This window comes from Nuphar pumila, chromosome 16 (genome assembly GCF_984573655.1).
Source record: "Nuphar pumila chromosome 16, dmNupPumi1.hap1.1, whole genome shotgun sequence".
Taxonomy (NCBI): domain Eukaryota; kingdom Viridiplantae; phylum Streptophyta; class Magnoliopsida; order Nymphaeales; family Nymphaeaceae; genus Nuphar; species Nuphar pumila.
The window spans coordinates 69015547-69036615 of record NC_143264.1 but is presented as its reverse complement, the minus strand read 5'-3'; the positions used below and the strand labels follow the sequence as shown (position 1 = coordinate 69036615).

The following is a 21069-nucleotide window of genomic DNA, read 5'->3' as shown; positions in this document are numbered from 1 at the left end:
ACGACTGAGGAGGCTCGAGAGAGAGAAACCAAAAGGAGGGGGGTGAGGTGACCGGACAGGGTCGGTCGCCTGGCGAGGAGGCACCAGTGGAGCTGCCAGAAAAGGGGCGGAGATGGTCGGACAGGAGGATCGGCGAAGACGGGAGGGTTAGGGTTCGATTTGGGGAAAATCAGAAAGAGAGGAGAGAGAATGTTGCGGCTTAGATGGGTTTATATCAAAAAATAGCAACAGAAACATTTTGTTTCAAACTTTGTCGATAAGTAGCGACAAAAAACTTATGTCGCTACGTTGGGATGGAATTTGATACGAAACTTTTTCGTCGCTAATTTGTTGCTAAGTAGCGACGATGTATGAGACAGAATGTTTTTATCGCTAAATCCGTAGCAAATTTTAATTTTAGCGATCACTACTTTTCTCTCGCTAAGTCGTCGCAACTTTGCGACGAAAATAATCTGTTGCCAATTTTCGTCGCTAATTAACATTTTTCTTGTAGTGACAAGCCTACGAGAGCAGGTAAACTTGTTGATGTGATAGGTTACTTTGCTGACTACGATAGTGACCACCCTGCAGACTGAAGTAAGGGAGCTTCAGTTGAAGAACCAAACTCTGCAGCGGACAGTGACCCTAAATGACAAAAATGATGATAGGTCATCAAAGATAGATGTGTCGAGGCCAGCGAAATTCAATCGTTCCAGGGATAACAAAGCCATAGAGAACTTTATGTTCTAGGTGGGAGACTACTTGGGCATTCAGAATGTATTGGCTGAAGACCTCTGGGTGAAGCCAACAACAACTCTACTTAATGGAGATACTATAGCCTGGTGGAGACAAAAATGTAGTGACATGAAAAGAGGGTACTTTGTGATCGATACCTTTGAGGCCTTCAAAATTGAGCTACGTAACTACTTTATGCCAAGGAACGTACAACGATAAGCTTATTAGATGGTGTCAGAATTGAAGTACACTGGAGCCTTGATAGACTACATCATGATGTTCCAGAAGCTCATGCTAGACCTACCCAATATGCCCGATGAAGATACATTCAACTGGTTTATTGTGAGACTAAAGCCTTGGGCGCAGTCCAAAGTGGACAGGCCACAACCCATTCGAGATAGCTACGGGACAACAACCGCTGACCCCACACACTATAGTCGCATAAGAAAATGAAAAGCTATCATTTGCCCATCAGTTTGTTCGAGATTGACACAAGCAAACCGAGTTGGCAAAGGTGTTTTTGTACAAGGCGGATAAGAGGATAAAGAAGTAGGTGGACAAGCATCATCGGTCTGCTGGGTCCCATGTTGGGGACTAGGTGTTGGTGAAACTTTACCCGGATCGCATAGGCATCTTTCATGGATGACACTGTAGACTGATCAAGAAGTACGAGGGACCATTCACCATCACCAAGAAAGTGAGCAATCTAGCGTACAAGTTGGACCTGCCCCCAGACTTCAAGGTGCACTCAGTGTTTCACGTGTGCAACCTAAAATTGTTCTATGCAGACGAGTGGTTAGAGCCAATGGGGCTTCGTTGCCGTGCCACAATGGCATGTTAGGGATAAGGTGAACTCTATCCAAGGCCTTGCTAATTGTATAGAGCTATGCCACAGGGTCCATTTCAAGGGGTACCGCAGCACATGGACAATTTTTAATAAAATTTTCATCGTTTTTAATAATATTGTTATAAAAATATCTTTTAAATTATTAAAATATCAAAACACATTTATTATTAAATAAAAAAACTAAAATAGATGCACCCTCCTGTCTAATAATTCAAATAATTTGCGATTGATGTCTCATAACTGTGACAACCTCCTCATGACTTGACCAACTACCTCAGATGCCTTATTAAAAGGGACTTGATCAAATGCCAGTGCATTAACATTAACAATACATGCCTTATTTTGTTTAAGCAATTTTTGGTAAAAAATAGCTCAGATTGGCAGCCCAGAATGTGTGCTCTCATATACCCAATTGGTTTGGCGCAGTGGGATGGGACCTAAACTGTTTGATGGCAGTCTCATAGGCATCACCCCTTGCGTGAGCCGAAGCTTACAGACTGCCTGATCAGGTCGGGGGTAAGCTCTTGGAGTTTTACGCTGACATGGACTGAGACCGAGCCAGCACGTCTAGGTCTTTGCGCCTGGGTCAGTTTATTCGAGTAAAAAAAATGTGTGTTTGTCAGATAAAATGGCTTGTTTGGTGGTCACTCACTATGTTGGTTTGAAGTGGTCAATGTGGAAGTTCAAAGTGACAAATGGTAGTTGGGAAATGGGGGGGCACTTGGGTCATCTAAATTGAGTTGAGCTCAAGCCTGTATTTCTTCAAAACCAAGGTTTTGAAGTGCACTTAATCCTGCTGAACCATCTTCAAGGAATTTTGTCTTATCCGTTTCAACAATTTGTGATGAGTGAGATGGGCAATAAAACTTGTATACTTTTGATCTTTCTGGATAATCAGTGAAATATTCACTGGTTGTTCTTGGATCAAAGGCTTTAATATGGGGGTTATACATCTTAGTCTCTGCAAGACATCCTCATATTGCATATATGACAGTGATGGTTTTCTACCTATCAACAACTCGTAGGGAGGTTTAGGTACAGATTTTGTAGGAACCTTATTCAAAATATGCACAACAGTCCTTAAAGCTTCACCTCATAACTTTATGGGAAGTGTTGAATAATTCAATATGGCCCTGACCATTTCTTTAAGCGTACAATTTCTTCTTTCAGTTGCACCATTCTGGTAGGCACTATCAGGCATGGTATACTGAGGCATAATGCCTTCCTCTTTTAGAAATCGCACTAATGGTCCTTCCCTTTGCCCTCATCTCAGTAAACCTACAATAATATTCACCACCTCTATCAGACCTGACTATCTTAATAACTTTATCAGTTTGTTTCTCTACTTCTTTCTTAAATTCTTTAAACATCTGAAAAATGTCAGACTTTTTGAAAATCAAGTAGAGATACATATATTGTGAATAGTCATCAATAAAAGTGACAAAATATTTTCCGTCTATGTAACAGAGGTAAACGGTCCACATATATCCGTATGACTATCTTCAATATCTCACTACTGCGTTCAGCACCCTCTTTATATGTGTTTGTATGCTTAGCCTTTATGCAATCAACACACGGTTCATTATCGGTAAAATCTAGAGATTTCAAGATCCCTTTATTTACAAGTCTCTTTATTCTCTTTTCAGAGATATGACCCAATCTTCGATGCCAAAGCATGTAGGATTTATCATTAATCATGCTACGTTTATTCTCAACCAATGCGTATTCAAAAGTCAAAGACTCTTGGGTTTGGATCCTCACGTTCAATTTATACAAATCATCATAAACTGATGCAGAACCAATTTTAATAGAATTTCTATATATAAATAACCTGAAATTTTCAAATTTAAAGCTATGTCTAAATTTATTCAATCCTGAAATTGAAATTAAGTTTCTACTATATGATGAAACATAAAAGACATCATGAAGATCTAAATCTATGCATGTATCTAAAGTGATCCTGCAGGTCCCAACACCCTTCACATGCGAACGCATCTTGTTCTTCGAATAGATGCTCTTCTCATGCATTGTTGGTTCCCTTCTGTTCAGGAACGACTGTAAATAGTTGGAAATATGAACAGTAGTACCGAGTCAATCCATCAGTTATTTTCAGAAATTTGTAATAAATTATATTCATAAGAAACAAATGACAAATTACCTTTCTTTTCCAACCACTTCTTATACTTTATACAATTTGCCTTCTTGTGTCCCTTCTTCTTGCAAAAGAAGCACTTTATGGAAGCAGAGTCAGATTGCTTGCCTTGGATGTCTTATCCCCTGCTAGCTTCTTCCTAGCATTTTTCTTGAATGCATTCTTCTTTGGTCCTACCTTGGAGCCATGAGAAGCCATATGTGCACTTTGTACATTCTCTCCTTTTAATCTCTCTTCCTCTTCAACACACTTGGACATAAGTTTATTGAATGTTCATTCATCATTATGTGTGTTGTAAGAGATTTTGAAAGGTCCATACTCCAAAGGTAAGGACGCTATATTTCTCATTTCTAAAATATGCTGGCGAATATTACTCCCTCCAAAATATTTCATAGTTATAAGCTTTGACATTAGGGTACTGGCTTTGGCCTTATTTGAACTCACAATTTGTGCTTCAATAGCACTCAGAAATTCTCTCACTGTCTTGCATTATGGGATAGCACTGCGAATATTCTTAGCCACTTTAGATTGCAAAAGCAATAGGCTGAGCCTATTTGAGCGCTCCAACTTTTCAAAAGCAATCTTTTGATCAGCAGTGCTTTGATCAGTCAGGGCAGCGGGTTCATCTATCCTTAGGGCCATATCTAAATCGATATACCCTAATGTAAAAAGAATAATTTTTTTCTAATCACTAAAGTTAGATCCATCAAGAAAAGGTATAAAACTTGAGCCATCTAAAATCAGAGAACTAGAAATTGCATGACAAAAGACATGTATCAAAAGAAAGCATCTACAAGACAAGCTTGATGGAAAAAACAATAAATAAAAGGCCCTGAATATGCTTATTTCCAAGCGAGTGTAGGTGGTCATCGGAGTCCTACTTTGGTAAGAGCTCTGAGACGCGTAATCACTACGCCTACCAACCATAGTTGGTAAAATTGAGGCTCATGTGAAGCTAGACCATCAACACATGGTACATTTGGATACACATGTGTAATGTATCTCAACAGATCAGTCAGGGCAACGGGTTCAATTAGGACCACTTGAACAATGATATTTGGTTTCTGGTTTTCAGTTTTTGGCAGCCTATAAATAAGGCGTGTATAGATCATTGTAAGGACCTTTGAACATTTGGAAATAAAGATTGTTTTGGAGCTTCGGCTTTTGGAGAGAAATCTTCTCTTTGGTGCCTATTGGCATTCGGTTCCCTGAGAAGGGAAATTCGGAAGTTAGACGCATTGTGTCTTTCCTTGGGCCTGACTGAGCAAGCTTAAGGCTTACTCACGCTAGCAATGGCGACCTTCCGTTGTTGTTGCGCTGGCGTGGCAGTGCCACTGAGGCAATCGGCTGAATGCATAAGTTCACTGTGGGTCGCATCAGCATGCACTTGGTGCAACTGCTTTGGGTGAGGGCCTGACCTAACGATTTCTTGGTGTCCTAATGAGTAGGTCTAAGGGTGGCCGTCAGGCCGGGTGCTCAACGGGCCAACAGTATCAGGTCGGGCTCAGGCTGCACTTTGCAGCTCAGACCCGAATTAAGTCGGGCTGGGCCTATGTGCAAAACACACAGGGCCTGACAAGCCTGACCCATAAACTGGGTCAGGCTTAAACGGCCCGACTCGAGTCCAAATGTAACCAGGTCAGACTGGGCTTGGGCCTGAGTAGGGGTTGGGCTTGTGGGGCGCTAATAGGGCCGTCCCGATGTCCACCCCTAAGTAGGTCCTTGAGAGTGGCTCGTGGGCACGGGACTAAGATGATGGACATGTGTTCTGCTTTTATAAGGTGACTAGGCTGTTTGGGCCATCAACTTTGAAGGCACATTGGCCGAGTGGTTTGAACCAACAGTTTAAATGGTGCAATTGATGAGATAAAATGAGGGCTTACTGATTATACATTATGAACTCTGGAAAGTTATGACTTGAGAGAGAAATCTACTCTAGTAAGTAAGCTCCACTAATACCACAAAAGATATGCTCGGACATTACTCAACGGGGAAAAGACTTAGTAACATATTCAGCCACATCTTGGCCTGTCAACGGGTTTGGACTATCACCAGACCCAGATCCGTCTCTGAGGTGCTAATACCATGTCAGGGCTGGAGTCTGACTGGACCTGTCATAGGAATAAAACCATAACAGAGTCTTTTAAGGACTGCATAAACGAGAACTGCCTATACCCAATAAAACAGTTTCATTTTATGTTTTTTACATTGAAATTTTTAGATCTTTATAAAAGCTCAGGCCAAAATCGGGTTCGATATAAAATTTCATAAGCCATACTGGACCAACATATGAATCGGACCCTATGGATCTGAAACCACTTCTTTTATTTATGACGAGGAGCTCTTGCTGATAACCGGGTCACTTAATGTAACCCCGCCACCCCTCCCTCCCTTAGGGATAACAGTGGACCGGGGGAAACAGGGCCCAACTTTGTCTGTTTACAAAACCATACCCAGTTGTTTTATATTTCAAATTCATACATAAAAACTTATAATTCAAAATCATATTTAGTTTTATCTTCAATTATTCAAATTCATAGCTTTTAATTATTTTCCCTTTAACCATAATTAATTGTTAATAAATTTAAAATTCTACCGGTTTTAGCCTCATTAAATTCTTTCTTTTTGCCCATTTTACTCTCTCTCTCTCTCTAAAAGGGTAAAATTGACTTTTTGTTTTGAAAGACCAGATAGGTTTAAGCAGACCCTTACCTAAATACATGATTAACTATTACATTTCATAAAGATTTGGAAACCATTGTGAAGGTTTATCTTTCCATATACCATCATAAGAAAGATCATACATGGATTCTATAAGGATTAAATGAACCAGACCAGTCCAATACTCGGTAAAATTATATATTTTTTTTTACATTGAAAACTTGCTGATCTTAGTCAGAACTCGGGTCAGGCCTGGATCTGGTATGAAATCTCTCAAACCATAACTTTCTCCATATATTAAATGGGTATTTCGGGTCAGACCCAGATTCTAATTGGACCTTCTTATTTATCTCCAAATCCTGACCCTGTAGGGTTTTGTACAGGTTGGGTCCCTGTCAAACCCGAACCATTGGCACCCCTAAATGTGATTGGAGAAGATCCTTATGACCCCGACCATTAACATACCAAAACCAAAAAACCCAGTCATGAATATTTAGAATATCATGAAGAAAAATGATAATTTGGTTGCCATTTTAAACTGCTAGAACTTTTTGATGTTTTCAAATGCCGTTTTTGTTTAAACTAAAACATTTTCTATTTTATGACGAAAAATCCTCGCCAATAACAGGGTCACAAGTAGGGGTGCCAACGGGTTGGGTTTACTCAGACCCGACCCGGACCAAACCCTATAGGGTATGGTGATAAATAAGAAGACTATTAAAACCCGGGTCCGGACCCAAAAGTCTGATTAATACATGGATCCAGGTATAGTTTGTGAAATTTTATACCAGACCCAGGCTCGACCCAAGTTCCGATTAAGACCTGCAATTTTTCAATGTAAAATTGATAAAAATTATTATTTTATCGGGGTCTGGTTCATGTAGTTCTTATCGGATCCGGATATGGTTTCTATTATAGTAGACCCGATTAGACCTGGGTTTGGACTCGATATCATACACGAAAATCAGGTCCAAGTCTGGTTCCGCCTGGGTCCCAACCAAACCCGATCCGTTGACACCCCTAGTCACAAGTGATACAACTGTTTGGAAACAAATTCGTTCAAAAAAACCTGTTAGGAAACAAATAAACAAAACTTTACAGTTCAACAAGCAACGGGTTCATTAATATATATGTAAAGATCAAGGTTCGATGGAACAATCAAGCCAGTTGGTAAAAACGTTGTTCATTTATTCAAACCATTAATGGGTGCAAATATAAGAACGGGGCTCCGTTTGTCTGGTAGGAGCAATTAGTGCACGTCACCTTGTGTTGAACACGTTGCAAGTTCAAAACCCAATGGTACAGTTGTATAACTGGTGGGGGTCTGCCTAACCCCAGCTTGGCTATCAAAATAAAAAGTATATTAATGGGTGCAAATATGTCCCACTGTAAGACGCTTGTTTACAGTTCTATGTTCCAAATAAAATGTTACCGGGTCCACAAAATTGAACCCAAGCAAATCCATATCCATGTTCATATCACACATACCTCAATGTAGCAATATTAGATAGGGTAAGAGTATAAGAAGGGAACAATTTGCCTTTGCTTTTTTTTGGTCATAAAACTAACCTCTAAGTTGTGGTATAAATTGATGTCTTGCATATTGGGAATTTGCTCTTGGGAGCCTGATCATGAGTTATGACATGTAATCCAGATTTACAATGCTTTAATGATGCACAAACCCGAATTCGACTAAAATCTGATTAACTGTAAATATCAGGTTTTAAGTTAGTCGAATCTGGGTCCGGCTGGAACGAAACTACTTTTCAGGAAGTAGTCCAATCCCCCGCGGACCCGACACCTGACAAGAGGGAGTGTGGCTCTCTCCAACTATTTCGAAGAGCCGAGATCTCATAAAGGAAGGAGCTATAGTTGAATCAGTGTTGGTTTGGACCTGGGGCCATTTTTATTTTTTCTGTATGGGATTTAGATTCATTTTTGATGGACCCGGGTCTATAACAAAATTACAGCGATGGTGTTCCCGACCTGATTCAGATCCAGATTCACTTAAGCCATCAATGGGACCTTGAGCTCGTCCGCACCCCTTCGGGCTAGGGTTTTAGGCGATCCATGGAAGTGGTAATAGATCCGGCTTAAGTGATGGTAATGTCAATATTAGATCTATCGATATGATTTCCCACAATTTTTTCATTTTTTTTGGCTCTTCAGCTATTTTGCTGCCACCCATTGGCCAACACTAATTTTTTTAGTTTTTAATGACCAAAAACTTGATTTTTTAGGTTTCTGGTCATCCAAACAAGTTAACTTGATTTTTGGCAACCAAAATCCAAGTTGGTTTGCTCATACTGAACCAAACCTGCATTGAGCGAGAGCAGATTGCCTCATGTGGGGGTTGCGGGATGTTCGAAGGATTGGGGGCACACTGTCCCTTGAGGGGGCTGTTGTTGGAACCTACCCTCCCCCAAGCACTGCCACGTGGTATGAGATTAAAATCTTTGATCTTAACTCAAGGGGGTTGGCATAGTGGGGTAGGGGGGCTTTGGCTGTTAGACGAGCAGTATACTCATCTGTGTTGCCCTTTTGCGCAAGCCAAACGCGTAGTGTAGGCCTGGATACATGGGTCTTAGCCTTGAAGTTTATGCTGCTGTTATGATGATCATAGGTATGGTAGAGTCAATGTGATCGGTTCTTCATGCCGGGCACAATTTCTTGGGGTTATAAATCCCCAAAAAAAAGTGATCAATGTACTTGACGTGAAGTCCCCCAACTAGTTAGGTGGTGCGTTAAGTGCTTTTTCACATAAGATTGCACCTTATTCATCCACTGCGCAAATTGGATCGAATTCTTTACAAAGTACTTTAATTGTCAATGATCGGGCTTTCAAAATGGGGCAGTGGCAGTGCGGAGCTCTACGGAGTAGGAAATGCATCGAGTGCATGAATATACAACATGTGTTGGCTTGATCGGTGGCGTGCAGTGATAACACGACATGCGATAAGCAACAATATCGTCATTAGTACTTCATTGAAACATTGTTTAATTAAACAATGTCAGCGAATCAGAGAATGTTGTTTTTGGAGATTTGGTTAAGGACTTCTCGGCTTGTAAGAGCTTTCTACACGTAGTGGTTTAACGTACGGGAATGTGTGTAGGTTAAGGCTAATTCTTTCAAGAATTAGCTTAGGTGGTTTCAACCGAGTATGATGACTGGGGACTAGGCGAGTGAATGTCTAAGTGTCGATGAATAAGTCTGAGTAGTGCTTTTCGCTATGATGTTTAATCATCAATTGAGGGCTTCAAGGTCTTGTTCTTTCAGTAGCGAGGTACTAATAAAGTTGCAATATGTTTTATAGCATGCAAGGTTAATACAAGTTTGTGCTTTTTTTCGAAAGTGATAGCGGTAAGAATTAGATGAAATTCATATTTAAAGATGCCCTTTATCAACTTTTGTTATGCAATGGCCTGCCAGATAACGTGGGAGGTCAATAAAAATGGTTAAGTACACCAAAAAATATTGGTACGCAGTCTTTGCCGATTGCCGATTGGGCTAGCCGGACTAGACACGTGAATTTACTAAAGATTCTGTATCCGTAACACTGATCATATAAAACATAGAAAGTCACCATCTCATTAAAGATGAACTAAGAGATCAACGGATCCCAACTCAATATGTTGCTGACGATTCAACACAAGCTGGACATGAACACAGTACTGCTTTTATTATAAGTAAAAAGAGGAAAGACAAAGCAAGCAGCTTTTACGGCCGACGCAAACACAGTACGGTCATTCTTATGAAATCTCAAACGGCGGAGGAGGTGAAGTTGAAGTTCGAGCATGTGGTTTGGCTGAACAACAGGGTGGAGCTGAAGCCCAGCCTCGACCTGTCCAGGTCGAAGGAGAGGAAGTTGTCCTGCATCTGGAACCTGCCTATCACCACCTGGTGCTCCGGCCTGCTCCCGCCGTCCAAGAACGCCAAGCATATGACGTCGTCCCTCACCTGCTTCAACATGTTGGACCCGAAGATCATCCACACGCTACCGTTGCGGAGCACGAGATCCACCGGCGACACAGGCGGCCCGACGCGGGTCGACCCGAGCCGGCTCGAGTTCAGGCAGATCTCGAACGGCTTCACCGCCTTGGCTCTGGGGATGCCGCTGGTCGCGACGTTGAAGGCGGTCGTGAACGCCTTGTAGACCCGCGTGGACAGGGTGGTGTAAGGGACGAGGGTGCTCAGCTTCGCGTACCCCCCGACGTCCGCGGCGATCGATTCCTGGTTGACGGCGATGGATTGGAGAGGGATGAAGTAGTCGTCCGGGTGGTCGGGTTTCTTGATCAGCGGAGCGTACATCAGCATCGCGCTGACATCGCGCCCCGGCGGAGGCAAGAGGAAGAACGGACCTTCGCCGAAGAAGAGCACGCCGGGGGCGAAGGTCGAGCTGGGAAGACAGATGGCGAACTTGCGCTTGAGAGCTGCGGAAGCGGAGCTCGCGAAGAGGGACGGTAGGGACAGCTTGGATCGAGGGCCGAACCCGGCGATCCCTCGAGCTCGCCCGGGAAGGGAACCGGCGAAGGAGAGTGGCGCGCACGCGAAAACCGAATTGGAGAAGGTGACCGGTTTCGTGGGGTTGTGGCCGTCCGTGGAGTTGAGGCTCAAGGCTGTACGGGAGAGATCGGCGGTGCCGCATTTCTTGGAAATGGCGTTCTGGATGGGAATTGAGCAGGCGGCGTGCGGATCACGGCATCGGCGGAAACCGCGGGGAGTGCAGGCGCCGGTGGAAGAGGAGGCGAGAACAGAGGCGCATTGGGGTGAGTTGCAGGGGAAGATGGGATGACGAAGGGGGCAGGATTGCCAGAGCAGCTGGCCGCTCAGATCCAGAACGAAGGAGCGGCCGTCAAGGGCCGGGAAGGTGAAGAGCGACGTCGCGGGATCGAGGCTGATCGGTGCGACTAAGGCGCCCGCGTGAGTAGTGGGAGAAGAAGCCGCGATTGCAACGGCCATACAAGCAAGGAGTAGTGAAACGCAGTAGTGGTGTCGAACGAACGAGGGCGCGTTCGCCATCGTAGCTTGATTGGGAATTCTGTTGCTTCTGCGAGGTGATCTGCTACCGTAGGGTATACAGAGTTTTTCCTGACGTCTGCATAAATAGAAGAGAGGAGGAGAAGGGGTTTGGGATCCGGTGGGTTGACATTCTTTGCTCTCTGTGGTCTAAAGTCGGTGATGGTTTTTTTTCCCTTAAATTATCTAAAAAAAAAGAGATTTTGTTTTAATCATATTAGTTTTATTTTTTATTTTTATTAGCACGAGGCCCGTGTTGAAGAAACTTGAAAGAGGCAAAATAGAATCGACAACAAATCGATTCAATCCCGAATCGGTGCCTCGGTGGTTTCAGGCCGAATCAGCTTGATCATGCCTCAATGAATATTTATTTTTTGTCTTGTTTTAGATAATCGGTCTTTTTTGTTTGTTTGTTTTTTGTTTAGGCAGGGATGCATGTTTTAGAATTGGGTTAATATCAGCCACTAATGAGTAAAAATCGTTTTTTTTTTTTTTAAAAAGATTAATTTTTTGTACATCAAATGTTACAAATGTTGTTTAGTAAGAAACTGCCCACAATGTACTAAAATTTCATAAACTCAAAAGATCATAATTTTACATCGGAAAAGCTGTTGAACATATAGGTCATTAGTTTCGTAGCCAATATTGACCCTTTAGGATTTGACTGGAACATATAGGTCAGCATATACTTCATTTCTGTACTTTTAGTTTTTTTTTTTCTAAAAATTTCTTATTTTTTACTTTTATAATGTTTAAAACAGACGGTTTCCATTCAATCCAATCCGATTCGGGCTGATTTTTTAAAATCTTTTTGGAAAACCGATTCTGACAACGTCGGTGCGAGGAGGTGATTTTGTTTTTAATAAATAGTTTTTATTGTTTTTAAAGTCAACAGGTGGGGGATGCGTAGCTTAAGATTGTTTTTAAATAAATAATTTTTATTTTAGGGTCGCCGTTGTTGAACACAGCGTGATCTGACAAACGAGATAGTTTTACTAATTTAAAAAGAAAAATTGCTGAGCAGATATGTATTCATATTTGTTATTCTTTTTTTTTTTTATCTCAATTTTGAAGACTAGCTCATGTGCTGAGGCCCGGTTGACAGTTTAATCCGCTAAGTCGTGCAGGCTGCTCACATCCATAGCGACAAATCTTATGAAAATCTTGCGAGAAATTACCCAAAAGTTGAAAATGTAATCTCTCATGAGTTTTTCGTCAAAAACATAAATATAATGTTTTAAATGTGATATTTATGTTTTGCTATTTATCATGAAAAACCTGTGTGGTTTTTATTTTTTAATAATTTTAATTATATTTTCTTGCACAAATTTAATCTTTTATATTTTTAATTGCTGAGATTTTACCAAAAATGTAATATTTAAAAAAAATCATGAGTTTTTAGCTGGCGATATTTTGTCATTTTAAACTTTTGTCACAATAGTAACTTTAGAAATTTTCACATAGATCCTTTTTTTATTTATTATTTTAAAATTAAGTAAATTATTATTATTTTTTTTATTGTTGTTGTTGTTATTATTGACATTGGGGAGTTGGCATTAAGGCCGGCCCTCAGGTTGCAAAAGCTATGAGTAGATTTTAGTAGGGGTGTCAACTGGTCTAGTAGGGCTAGGGGTGTTACCTGATTGGGTTTGGTTTGGACTCAGATGGAACCAAGCCAGTTTTGGGTAAGGTATCGGGTCTGGACTAGGGTTTAATCGAATCCATCATAAGAGAATTAATACCTGAACCCGATAAGAACTACATGCCTGATAAGAACTACATGGACCTGGGCCATACCCGGTAAAATACAATTTTTTTATCATTTTTACATTGAAAATTTATGGGTCTTAATCGAAACTCGGGTCGGGCCCCAAAATGGTATAAAATTTCACAAATTATACCTGGATCCATGTATTAATCAGACCTTCGAGTCAGAACCCGGGTCTTGATCCGGTCTTCTTATTTATCACCATACCCCGACCCTATAGGGTTTGGTGAGGGTCAGGTCTGGGTAAACCCGACCCATTGACACCCCTAGTTAGGATCTGATCCCGACCCATACTGGATTTGGTAGGGTAGAGACCGGTAACAAAGGATTGGGTCCAATTGATTATCCGAGTCAGGCTCATGAGGTCCTGTTATTATATTTTCTGGGTATGGTTTATGAAATTTTATACCAAACTTAGGTCCGACCCTTCGTAAATTTTTAATGTAAAAAACTTAAAAATGTATGCACCAAAACCCATTTTCTAGCTCTCATCAGCTCTGTTTCAAGGGTTAAAAGTTTTCATGCAAGTTATAGGAGATTTGACGCTTATCGTCTAAAAAATTATAGATTAATCAGGTAAATTCAGTCCATCACAGCAGCGTAGTTTGGTGTTTTATCTAAAAATTTGATCTTTTTCACTTGATTGGAAAGAGAAAATAATTAGTTGTTCTAGAGGCTATAATCAAAATAAAGCTTGGTCATATAAGACATTTGGAAATAATCGAATGCTAACCTAATTAAATGATGTGAAGCTTTGACATACGTTGTGATTCTAAGAGTTTTTTTTTAAATGGAGTTTTCCAACGTGTTATCTCACGTCAAATGATGTGAAGCTTTGACATTGTGATTCTAACATTTTTTTGGGCTGGAAGCAAGAAAAATTCTCATAAGAAAATAAAATTTTGCCTATCAGAAGTTTTGATATGATAATTTTTATAAATTAAAAAATTTCAACAGTGGCGGCCCGACCTCAGAGGCGGCCTCTGTAATACCCACTAAATTTTTGTAATTTTAAAGTAATTGAAAATAAAATTATTCTGGCATTTGTTGGACTAAACTGTCATTTTTTGGATAGTTAATTAGCCATTATTGATCGATTAATTACTGATTATCTATCAAAAAATATTTTAGTTATTTAACATTTAAATTGAGAATTTATGAGGTTTTGAACGAGGTATTTGGGTATTGAGGGAGATCCAAATTGATCAACCCATATGATTGAGATTGAATCTAGTTGGTGGACCAAATCCAAATTATATCTATGTAAGTTTAGACTTGGGAGAGGATCCAAACTCAAACACATCCGAATTGATTTTTAGAACTATGGATCTACATTATACGGACCTCCGTATAAAGTTGGGGTGAATCTGTTGGGGGTGGATCCACCTCAAACCACCTTAACAACCACATGGGTTGAATCCATATGGACCCAGCCCAAATCCTCTTATCCTACATAGAATGGGGATGGGTCCAAACGGACCCAACATAAAACCTCTCATCCACCACATGGTTTGGATTCGAGTGGATCCAAACCATGCCGCAACTCCCACCATCCAACTATAATGGGTTGGGGTTGGATCCAAACGGATCCAACCCAACCCCAAAGGTCACCTCACTCACCCTCAGTCGCTTCCCCCTCTTACTTTGCATCACCTCCCATGCTGATCAAGGGTACCACCCTTGACCCATTGACCACGCTCCCCCTTTCCTCTTTGTATACAACCCCCCCCCCCCCCCCCTCCCCCCTCCCGCATGTTCATTCTCATCTCAATCCCTCACTAGGTTCTCCCTCACCTCGCCTCTCTCTCCCATATCACTCATCTCTCTCATCTCTCATAGACCCCCCCTCACAACTCTCTCTCTCTCCTGGTTTTCAACGCTCGCATACCCTCTTCCTCTCTTTCCAGTGGCAGTCCAGCCACCCCAGTGCCACCCTTGACCAAACAGCAACACCATCTTGATGTCACCCCTTAACTGAGTTGCGAAACCACCTTGGTGTCGCCCCTTAACTAAGTTATGGTACCACCCCGGTATCGCCCCTTAACCGAGTTGCGGCACCACCCCGGTTTTGCCCCTTTGCCTGAGTAGTGGCACCACCATCGGTGTCGCCCCTCTGTCCTTGTTTTTACGACACCCAGACCAAGCCGTGTTGCACTCAGTTCAACTGAGTTGCACCCGAACAAGTTGAGCATCGCGCAGTTCATGCATCTCAGTCGGGAGCTCAGCCAAGTTTGGCCACCTCTCTGGCAAGCACCACTAGTTTGATGGAGGTGTTGCCTCCTCCTCCACTCATTTTCTACAGATTCGTGGCTCGGCCCTAGCCGAGTGATGTCATCCTTGGGTTCTTCTTCTGCAGACTGCCGCACCCCGGTAGTGCAACCTGCCGCCGCCTCCAACCACGACCTCTTTCTCCTCCTTGGAACCTATATGGATTATAAGGTAGGGTCTTACGCCAAATACATGAAAATTATATAATATTAATATATATATATATATTCAATAATAATTGATGATTTGATTTACACATACATGAAATATTTTGTGAATAAAATATATTATTTACATTCTCATGCATTGATAATTTCATGTTCGCTTGTATTAGTAATTTCACGATCACATACATGGAATATTTTATGAATAAAATATGTTATTTATGTTCGCATGCATTGAATAATTTCATGTTTGCATGCATTGAATATTTTACGAATAAAGTATGATAATTGTGTTCACGTGTATTGGATATTTTATGTACACATGCATGAAATGAAATAATTGTACTCATGTTTCAAAAATAATGTATGTGTGCATGTGATGAATGTTTATACTCGTAATTGAGCTAAGATTCATGAAACCTTGTTGGTCATGTCAAACATGTGACATATGATGTTAAAATGCTTCCTGATGCATGCAATAATTGTCTATGGCTCACGATAGAGCTCAGGTTCGCAGAAACTGTCTCAACATGTGAAACATGTTTGTTATGTCACATGAAATAAGCTTGATTTACATGAATGGTGGCTCGTATTATAGCTTGTAGTTCAATAAACCCTTATAGTGTCATTTGAAAACATTGGTGTGTATGGCATATGATATGTGTTGTATTATAAAGTATGAAAAGTATGCATACGCTTGTGATTGTTTATATACAATCTTAGACTTGATATGAACCCATGAGGCACAAAATAAACAATGTACTATGAGTGATACATGCACACACACACTTAAAATGTTATCTATGTCTTTGGATGCGAAGTGTTTATATGAGCTAAAGGCGTAAGAGAAATAATGAATGGGTTGGGTACATATAAATGAGTCATAATGTGACTCTTACCTTGGAAAGGTGCTTAGGCTGTGGAGTCCTAGATTTGCCTATTGGTACGAGGCATATTAACTGTTAATTCCTTTAAATAAAGATAACCATGTAACCCATTCAGATTTATATCTACTTTGGAGGTATAGTCAGTATAACCTCGAGTAACATATATCATATTTCATGAGAGCAAGGCATTCGAGATGGTCTTCCGTCATTTGAAGGTTTAGGAGATTGGGTCTATCTACGTGTTCTAGGTGATAGATCATCAACTACTGCAGTTAGTCCATGTGTGCATCTGTACTAAATGAAACTCAATTGAAGTTTGGAGGAAACAGTTCTCATAGTTATTTTGGAGATAAGCATAATTAGATAATTAAAAAAAATAAAATATAATTACGAAATCATGAGAAGAAAGCAAATTTTTTTTTTTGCAATTTTTTCAATGAAAAAAATGGGTAAATATAATTAAACACTCTAAAAATCTAGCTTGTTTCGATATGAACTTCTTAGCTTTCTTTGAAGGGCAATATGCTTGTACATTGCACGAGAGCGTTGCACGCGGCTAACTCCATCTCAATCTCCTCTTATCAATGCTTACCATTTCTCTTTCTTTTTTATCATGATATTTAGATTTTCATTTTGGACATTTATTTGCTGAATAAAACTAATCTTGGAAAAGGGATAAATCTCTCTTTCTCTCTCATTGTTTTCACCATTAGGCTTTGATTTTAATTTACACGTGATTAAATTGAACCATGATTTTTATCGGTGAACATCTCTCTCTCATTGATTTCAAACAAGTCAATTGCCCAAAAATTGGCTACTCACAGAAAGAGCAAAATAATAAGATAATTGATTAGATCCTGGACATAATTGGCCCTGCACAAACCATATTTCATAAATTTATTGGTCTACTTTTCTAGGCAAATTTATATTAAAGACACCATTTTATTTTTGCATATATATATATATATATATATATATATATATATGTCTATTGCACTGTTTGCTACTAATAATATCTTTTCCATAGAGCAGTATAGCGTCTTTCATGCATTAGTGGCATGTTTTGAAGCAGGGAAAATTTCCAAGAAAAGAAAAGTTTTGATATGATAACTTTTCTAAGACCACGTTTGAAAGTGAGAAAGACGTAGAAAAAGTAATACTAGAGGGAAAATCGAGGTCCAACCCTCACCACCCATCTCACCGTCTGGGTGAAAGCATCAGTCTCTCTTTTTAGAGAACTTTTGATAGTAAATAGTAAAGATTCCTCCACTCCAAGGTGGGGGAATTTTTTTTTTTTTATAAAAAAATGTATATTTTAAAAAACATTTTTTTTTAAATATTTCTTTCGTTTGAAAAGGTTAGAAAAATAGTTTTCTTTTATTTATTTCTTGCTTTCGCTTTTCCTACTATTTTCACACTTTCGAACGTGCCCTAGGTTTTTAAAGACGATGATAATAAAAGGGCAAGAGAAGGAGTCCGAAACCACGAAGCGAGAGAGGAGACATCTATTGCGCGGCATCCCGTGCTCTCTCTCTCTCTCTCTCTCTCTCTGTTGGTGTGTGTGAAATCGATCATCTCATCGGGCCTTTTCACTATTGCTGTTCTTCTTGGTTTTTCCTGTTCCTCAAATATCAGGCTCAGGTGGGTTTCTGTCCCTTCTCCTCTTCCTCTCCTCTATCATCTGATTTCGTGGCGACCATCATCATCAATTTTCGTTGCGTGTAAGACCATGATAATCCGTTTTGAAACAGCACCAAAAGAAATAAAAAAGAGAAGAGTTTATTATTGTTGCTTCTTGAAACCCTTCCTTTTCTCTTTTACTCAATCTCCTGTTGGGTGGATTCCTTCTTGTTCAATTCAGGGTCGAGCAGCAGCAGTCGCCATGACGGGGAAGGCGAAGCCGAAGAAGCACACGGCCAAGGAAATCGCTGCCAAGGTCGACGCGGCCACGACGAACAGGGGCGGAGGAAAAGCCGGCCAGGCCGACCGAAGCGGCGTCGACAAAGGCGGGCACGCCAAGTTTGAATGCCCTCTCTGCAAGGCGACCGTCCCTGATGTCAAATCCATGCAGATACACCATGATGCCAAGCACCCCAAGATCCCCTTTGACGAGACTAAGCTCGTGAATCTGCATGCCATCCATGGAGGGGAATCGTCAAAGCAGCGCCCCGGAGTACGCGGCAGCTTCAAGAAGTAGGGAGAACAATGGATCCCCCCTTTCCTTCTCTCTCTCTCTCTCTTATATATATGTAGCCTAGACCGTCGGGAATTTGGGGATCTGGGGAAGGGTGTTTCTTTCCTTTGATTTGCTTTCTCTTACGTATGCTGTCCATACTCTGATGAAGGTATCTCTATCATGTATGCTTATGCGTGTCTAGCATCTACTTGGGTTAATGGGTGGGTAGATGGTAGGTGCCATAGTGGTTCCCATGTTCTTATGAACATTTTCATCTTGTCATCATCGTCGTGGTATAAACAGGTACCTGTGCTTGTTTTAATATGATGATTATGTCCAATGCTTGCAGTATGAAACTGTGTTGATTCCCCTAAAATTTTTTTGGTATCTCGTATCTCGAGCTACTGTTTGCATTGGATAGGATTCATGATGTTGTGCCTTTGTTCTATTTGCGACTCTGAATTAGCGAGGCCTTCATTGATTGCCGTTTTCTGTTTGCTTCTGGTTGTGTCATTCTTGAAAGCCATTTGGCATGAAATTTGCGGGGAAGCTTCTGCCATGCTTGAGGCTTATGCTGTGCAGATTAAATTGGTTTTCATAAAATTTTGTGACCATTGGCTTGCTTCTTGTTTTAAACATGGAGTTTGTAATGAAACCATAACAGAAGCCAACTCCAAGTTTGCATAAGCCTCACATCTATTCTGTACCCAATCTGGCAAGCTGGGATGAATTTTATAACTGGATTATGTAGCTAGTAATTTTCTTTAAGAAGTTGAGTGAGGGTATAATTGATGGTATTGATAAGTTTTTGACTAATAACCGGTATTAACTTTATCAAAACTTCTCTTGGATTCTTGAAATTAATATCACATATTGTCAGTATCAGTGGTCTTTTTGACAGACATTTGTGCTGTCTTATTGCAACAGTCCTTTGAAGATGTAATGCATCTGGCCTTCTTATATGATAACTTTCACCTTGTTATTCGCTAGTGCATCTGCTGCTGTTGAAGCCTTTTGTGAATTTTAGCTTTTAGCTTAAGTTGCAAGTCATTAGATAATAAGTCACATATTCCGGTTTTCTTTTGCTTTTTCTCATTACTTCTGTAGACTTGACATTTTCATCACTTAGAGAGGGCATTATTTGTTAGCAAAACATGGGTGGTATATCGAGGCATCGGTTATATCGACCACAAATTGTTATTTGAACATCATTCTCCCACTTTATATATATATTATAAATTCCTGATCTCTATCTTCAATTTTTGGCTTTTGACTTTTTCATCCTTTCAAAAGTTCATTTAAAAGTAATCAGATAGTATCATCCTCTCATATTTAACTTACAATTTTTTGATTACTTTTTCAGCTTGTAGGATTTCATTGATGAGCATAAACGCGTGGAATGTCCATGCATGTGTGCACTGCAAATGTTCTTCCAGATCTGCAAATGTAGGATTTCATTCAAAGCATATGTTTGTACTAATTGCCTCGGATAGTGTGAAACAGATTTGATACATTTTCCCTGAGATTTGGCCACTAAGAAATACATATGTATGCCCAGTGCTTGAACTTTACATGTTTACATTCGGGAGAAAAAATAAAGATCCTACTTTCTCCTTTGCTTTACAAGTTGCTCAAATGGTATGGCCGCATCAACAACCATCATATTCATGCATGGAAATTCTTTAGCTATCTCACTGCGTAACTGAATCATGAAAAGGAATGTTCATTTCTAGTTTCCTATAATGGACAAAGGAGAAAAAGTTATCATTTTTTTCTACTGGTTAATTAAGTTAAAGAGGAAAGATGTAAATATTCAAAGTTTTCTTTTTCTGGTTTGACCCAAGAAAACATATGCTCTCTGTGAAAATAAGTATTTTGGAATTTTAGATTCATATGAGGAAAAAAACAATGAAAAACATTCAAACAAATGAAACAATAACAAAACCATATGATTGTTAAGAAATATGCATTGTATTATATATCGAAGTATACTAAGGTATACTTATAGGTATTTTTTCTTGTATTTCTTTTGTATTTTCTTTCTCATTGTAATTCCAAGTATACTAAAGTATACTTATTGTGATTTATATTTTAGTAAAAGGATAGTTTAAGATAAGTATACATATTGTATACTTTTAGGGTAGAATAGGGATTTTATTATTATTATTATTAATCATTATTTAAGATGACTAAATTTTGTAATTTTATTTATTTATTTACTTTTCTTTTTGGTCAAATGAGATTGACCAACTAGCTGTTGGGGATTGTAATGGCTAGCCATTAGGATTTGCTTTAATGGCTAGTTTAAATAATCAAACTAGCTGTTGGGATTTTCTCTAATAGCTAGTTTGACTAGTCAAACTAGCTGTTAGGAGGACTAGCTCTAACGTCCATTATGTCTTCATCTATGTACTG

General features: G+C 40.0%; 2 protein-coding genes across 3 annotated transcripts; one reads left to right on the top strand and one right to left on the bottom strand.

Moving 5' to 3' along the window:
- Nucleotides 1-10134: 10134 nt before the first annotated feature.
- LOC149813440 (chitinase CLP-like) lies at nucleotides 10135-11394 on the bottom strand. Its single transcript, XM_089991127.1, has one exon. It carries the CDS (start codon nucleotides 11392-11394, stop codon nucleotides 10135-10137), a length of 1260 nt encoding a protein of 419 aa, XP_089847253.1.
- A 6558-nt stretch (nucleotides 11395-17952) lies between these two features.
- On the top strand, nucleotides 17953-20274 carry LOC149813439 (protein METHYLENE BLUE SENSITIVITY 1-like). 2 transcript variants are annotated; one of them, XM_089990690.1, is made up of 3 exons: nucleotides 17970-18119; nucleotides 18340-18671; nucleotides 20018-20274. In XM_089990690.1, exons 2-3 carry the CDS (start codon nucleotides 18361-18363, stop codon nucleotides 20022-20024), a joined length of 318 nt encoding a protein of 105 aa, XP_089846816.1. In that variant the 5' UTR covers nucleotides 17970-18119; nucleotides 18340-18360; the 3' UTR covers nucleotides 20025-20274. The 2 variants fall into 2 exon arrangements, with proteins under 2 accessions (XP_089846817.1, XP_089846816.1); XM_089990691.1 differs by lacking the exon at nucleotides 20018-20274 and having other exon boundaries at nucleotides 17953-18119; nucleotides 18340-19003.
- The last annotated feature ends 795 nt before the right edge of the window (nucleotides 20275-21069 follow it).

What these genes read in the sequence shown, in the direction of transcription:
- LOC149813440 (XM_089991127.1), bottom strand. Translation starts at nt 11,394, where the DNA reads ATGGCGAACGCGCCCTCGTTCGTTCGACACCACTACTGCGTTTCACTA.
- LOC149813439 (XM_089990690.1), top strand. Translation starts at nt 18,361, where the DNA reads ATGACGGGGAAGGCGAAGCCGAAGAAGCACACGGCCAAGGAAATCGCT.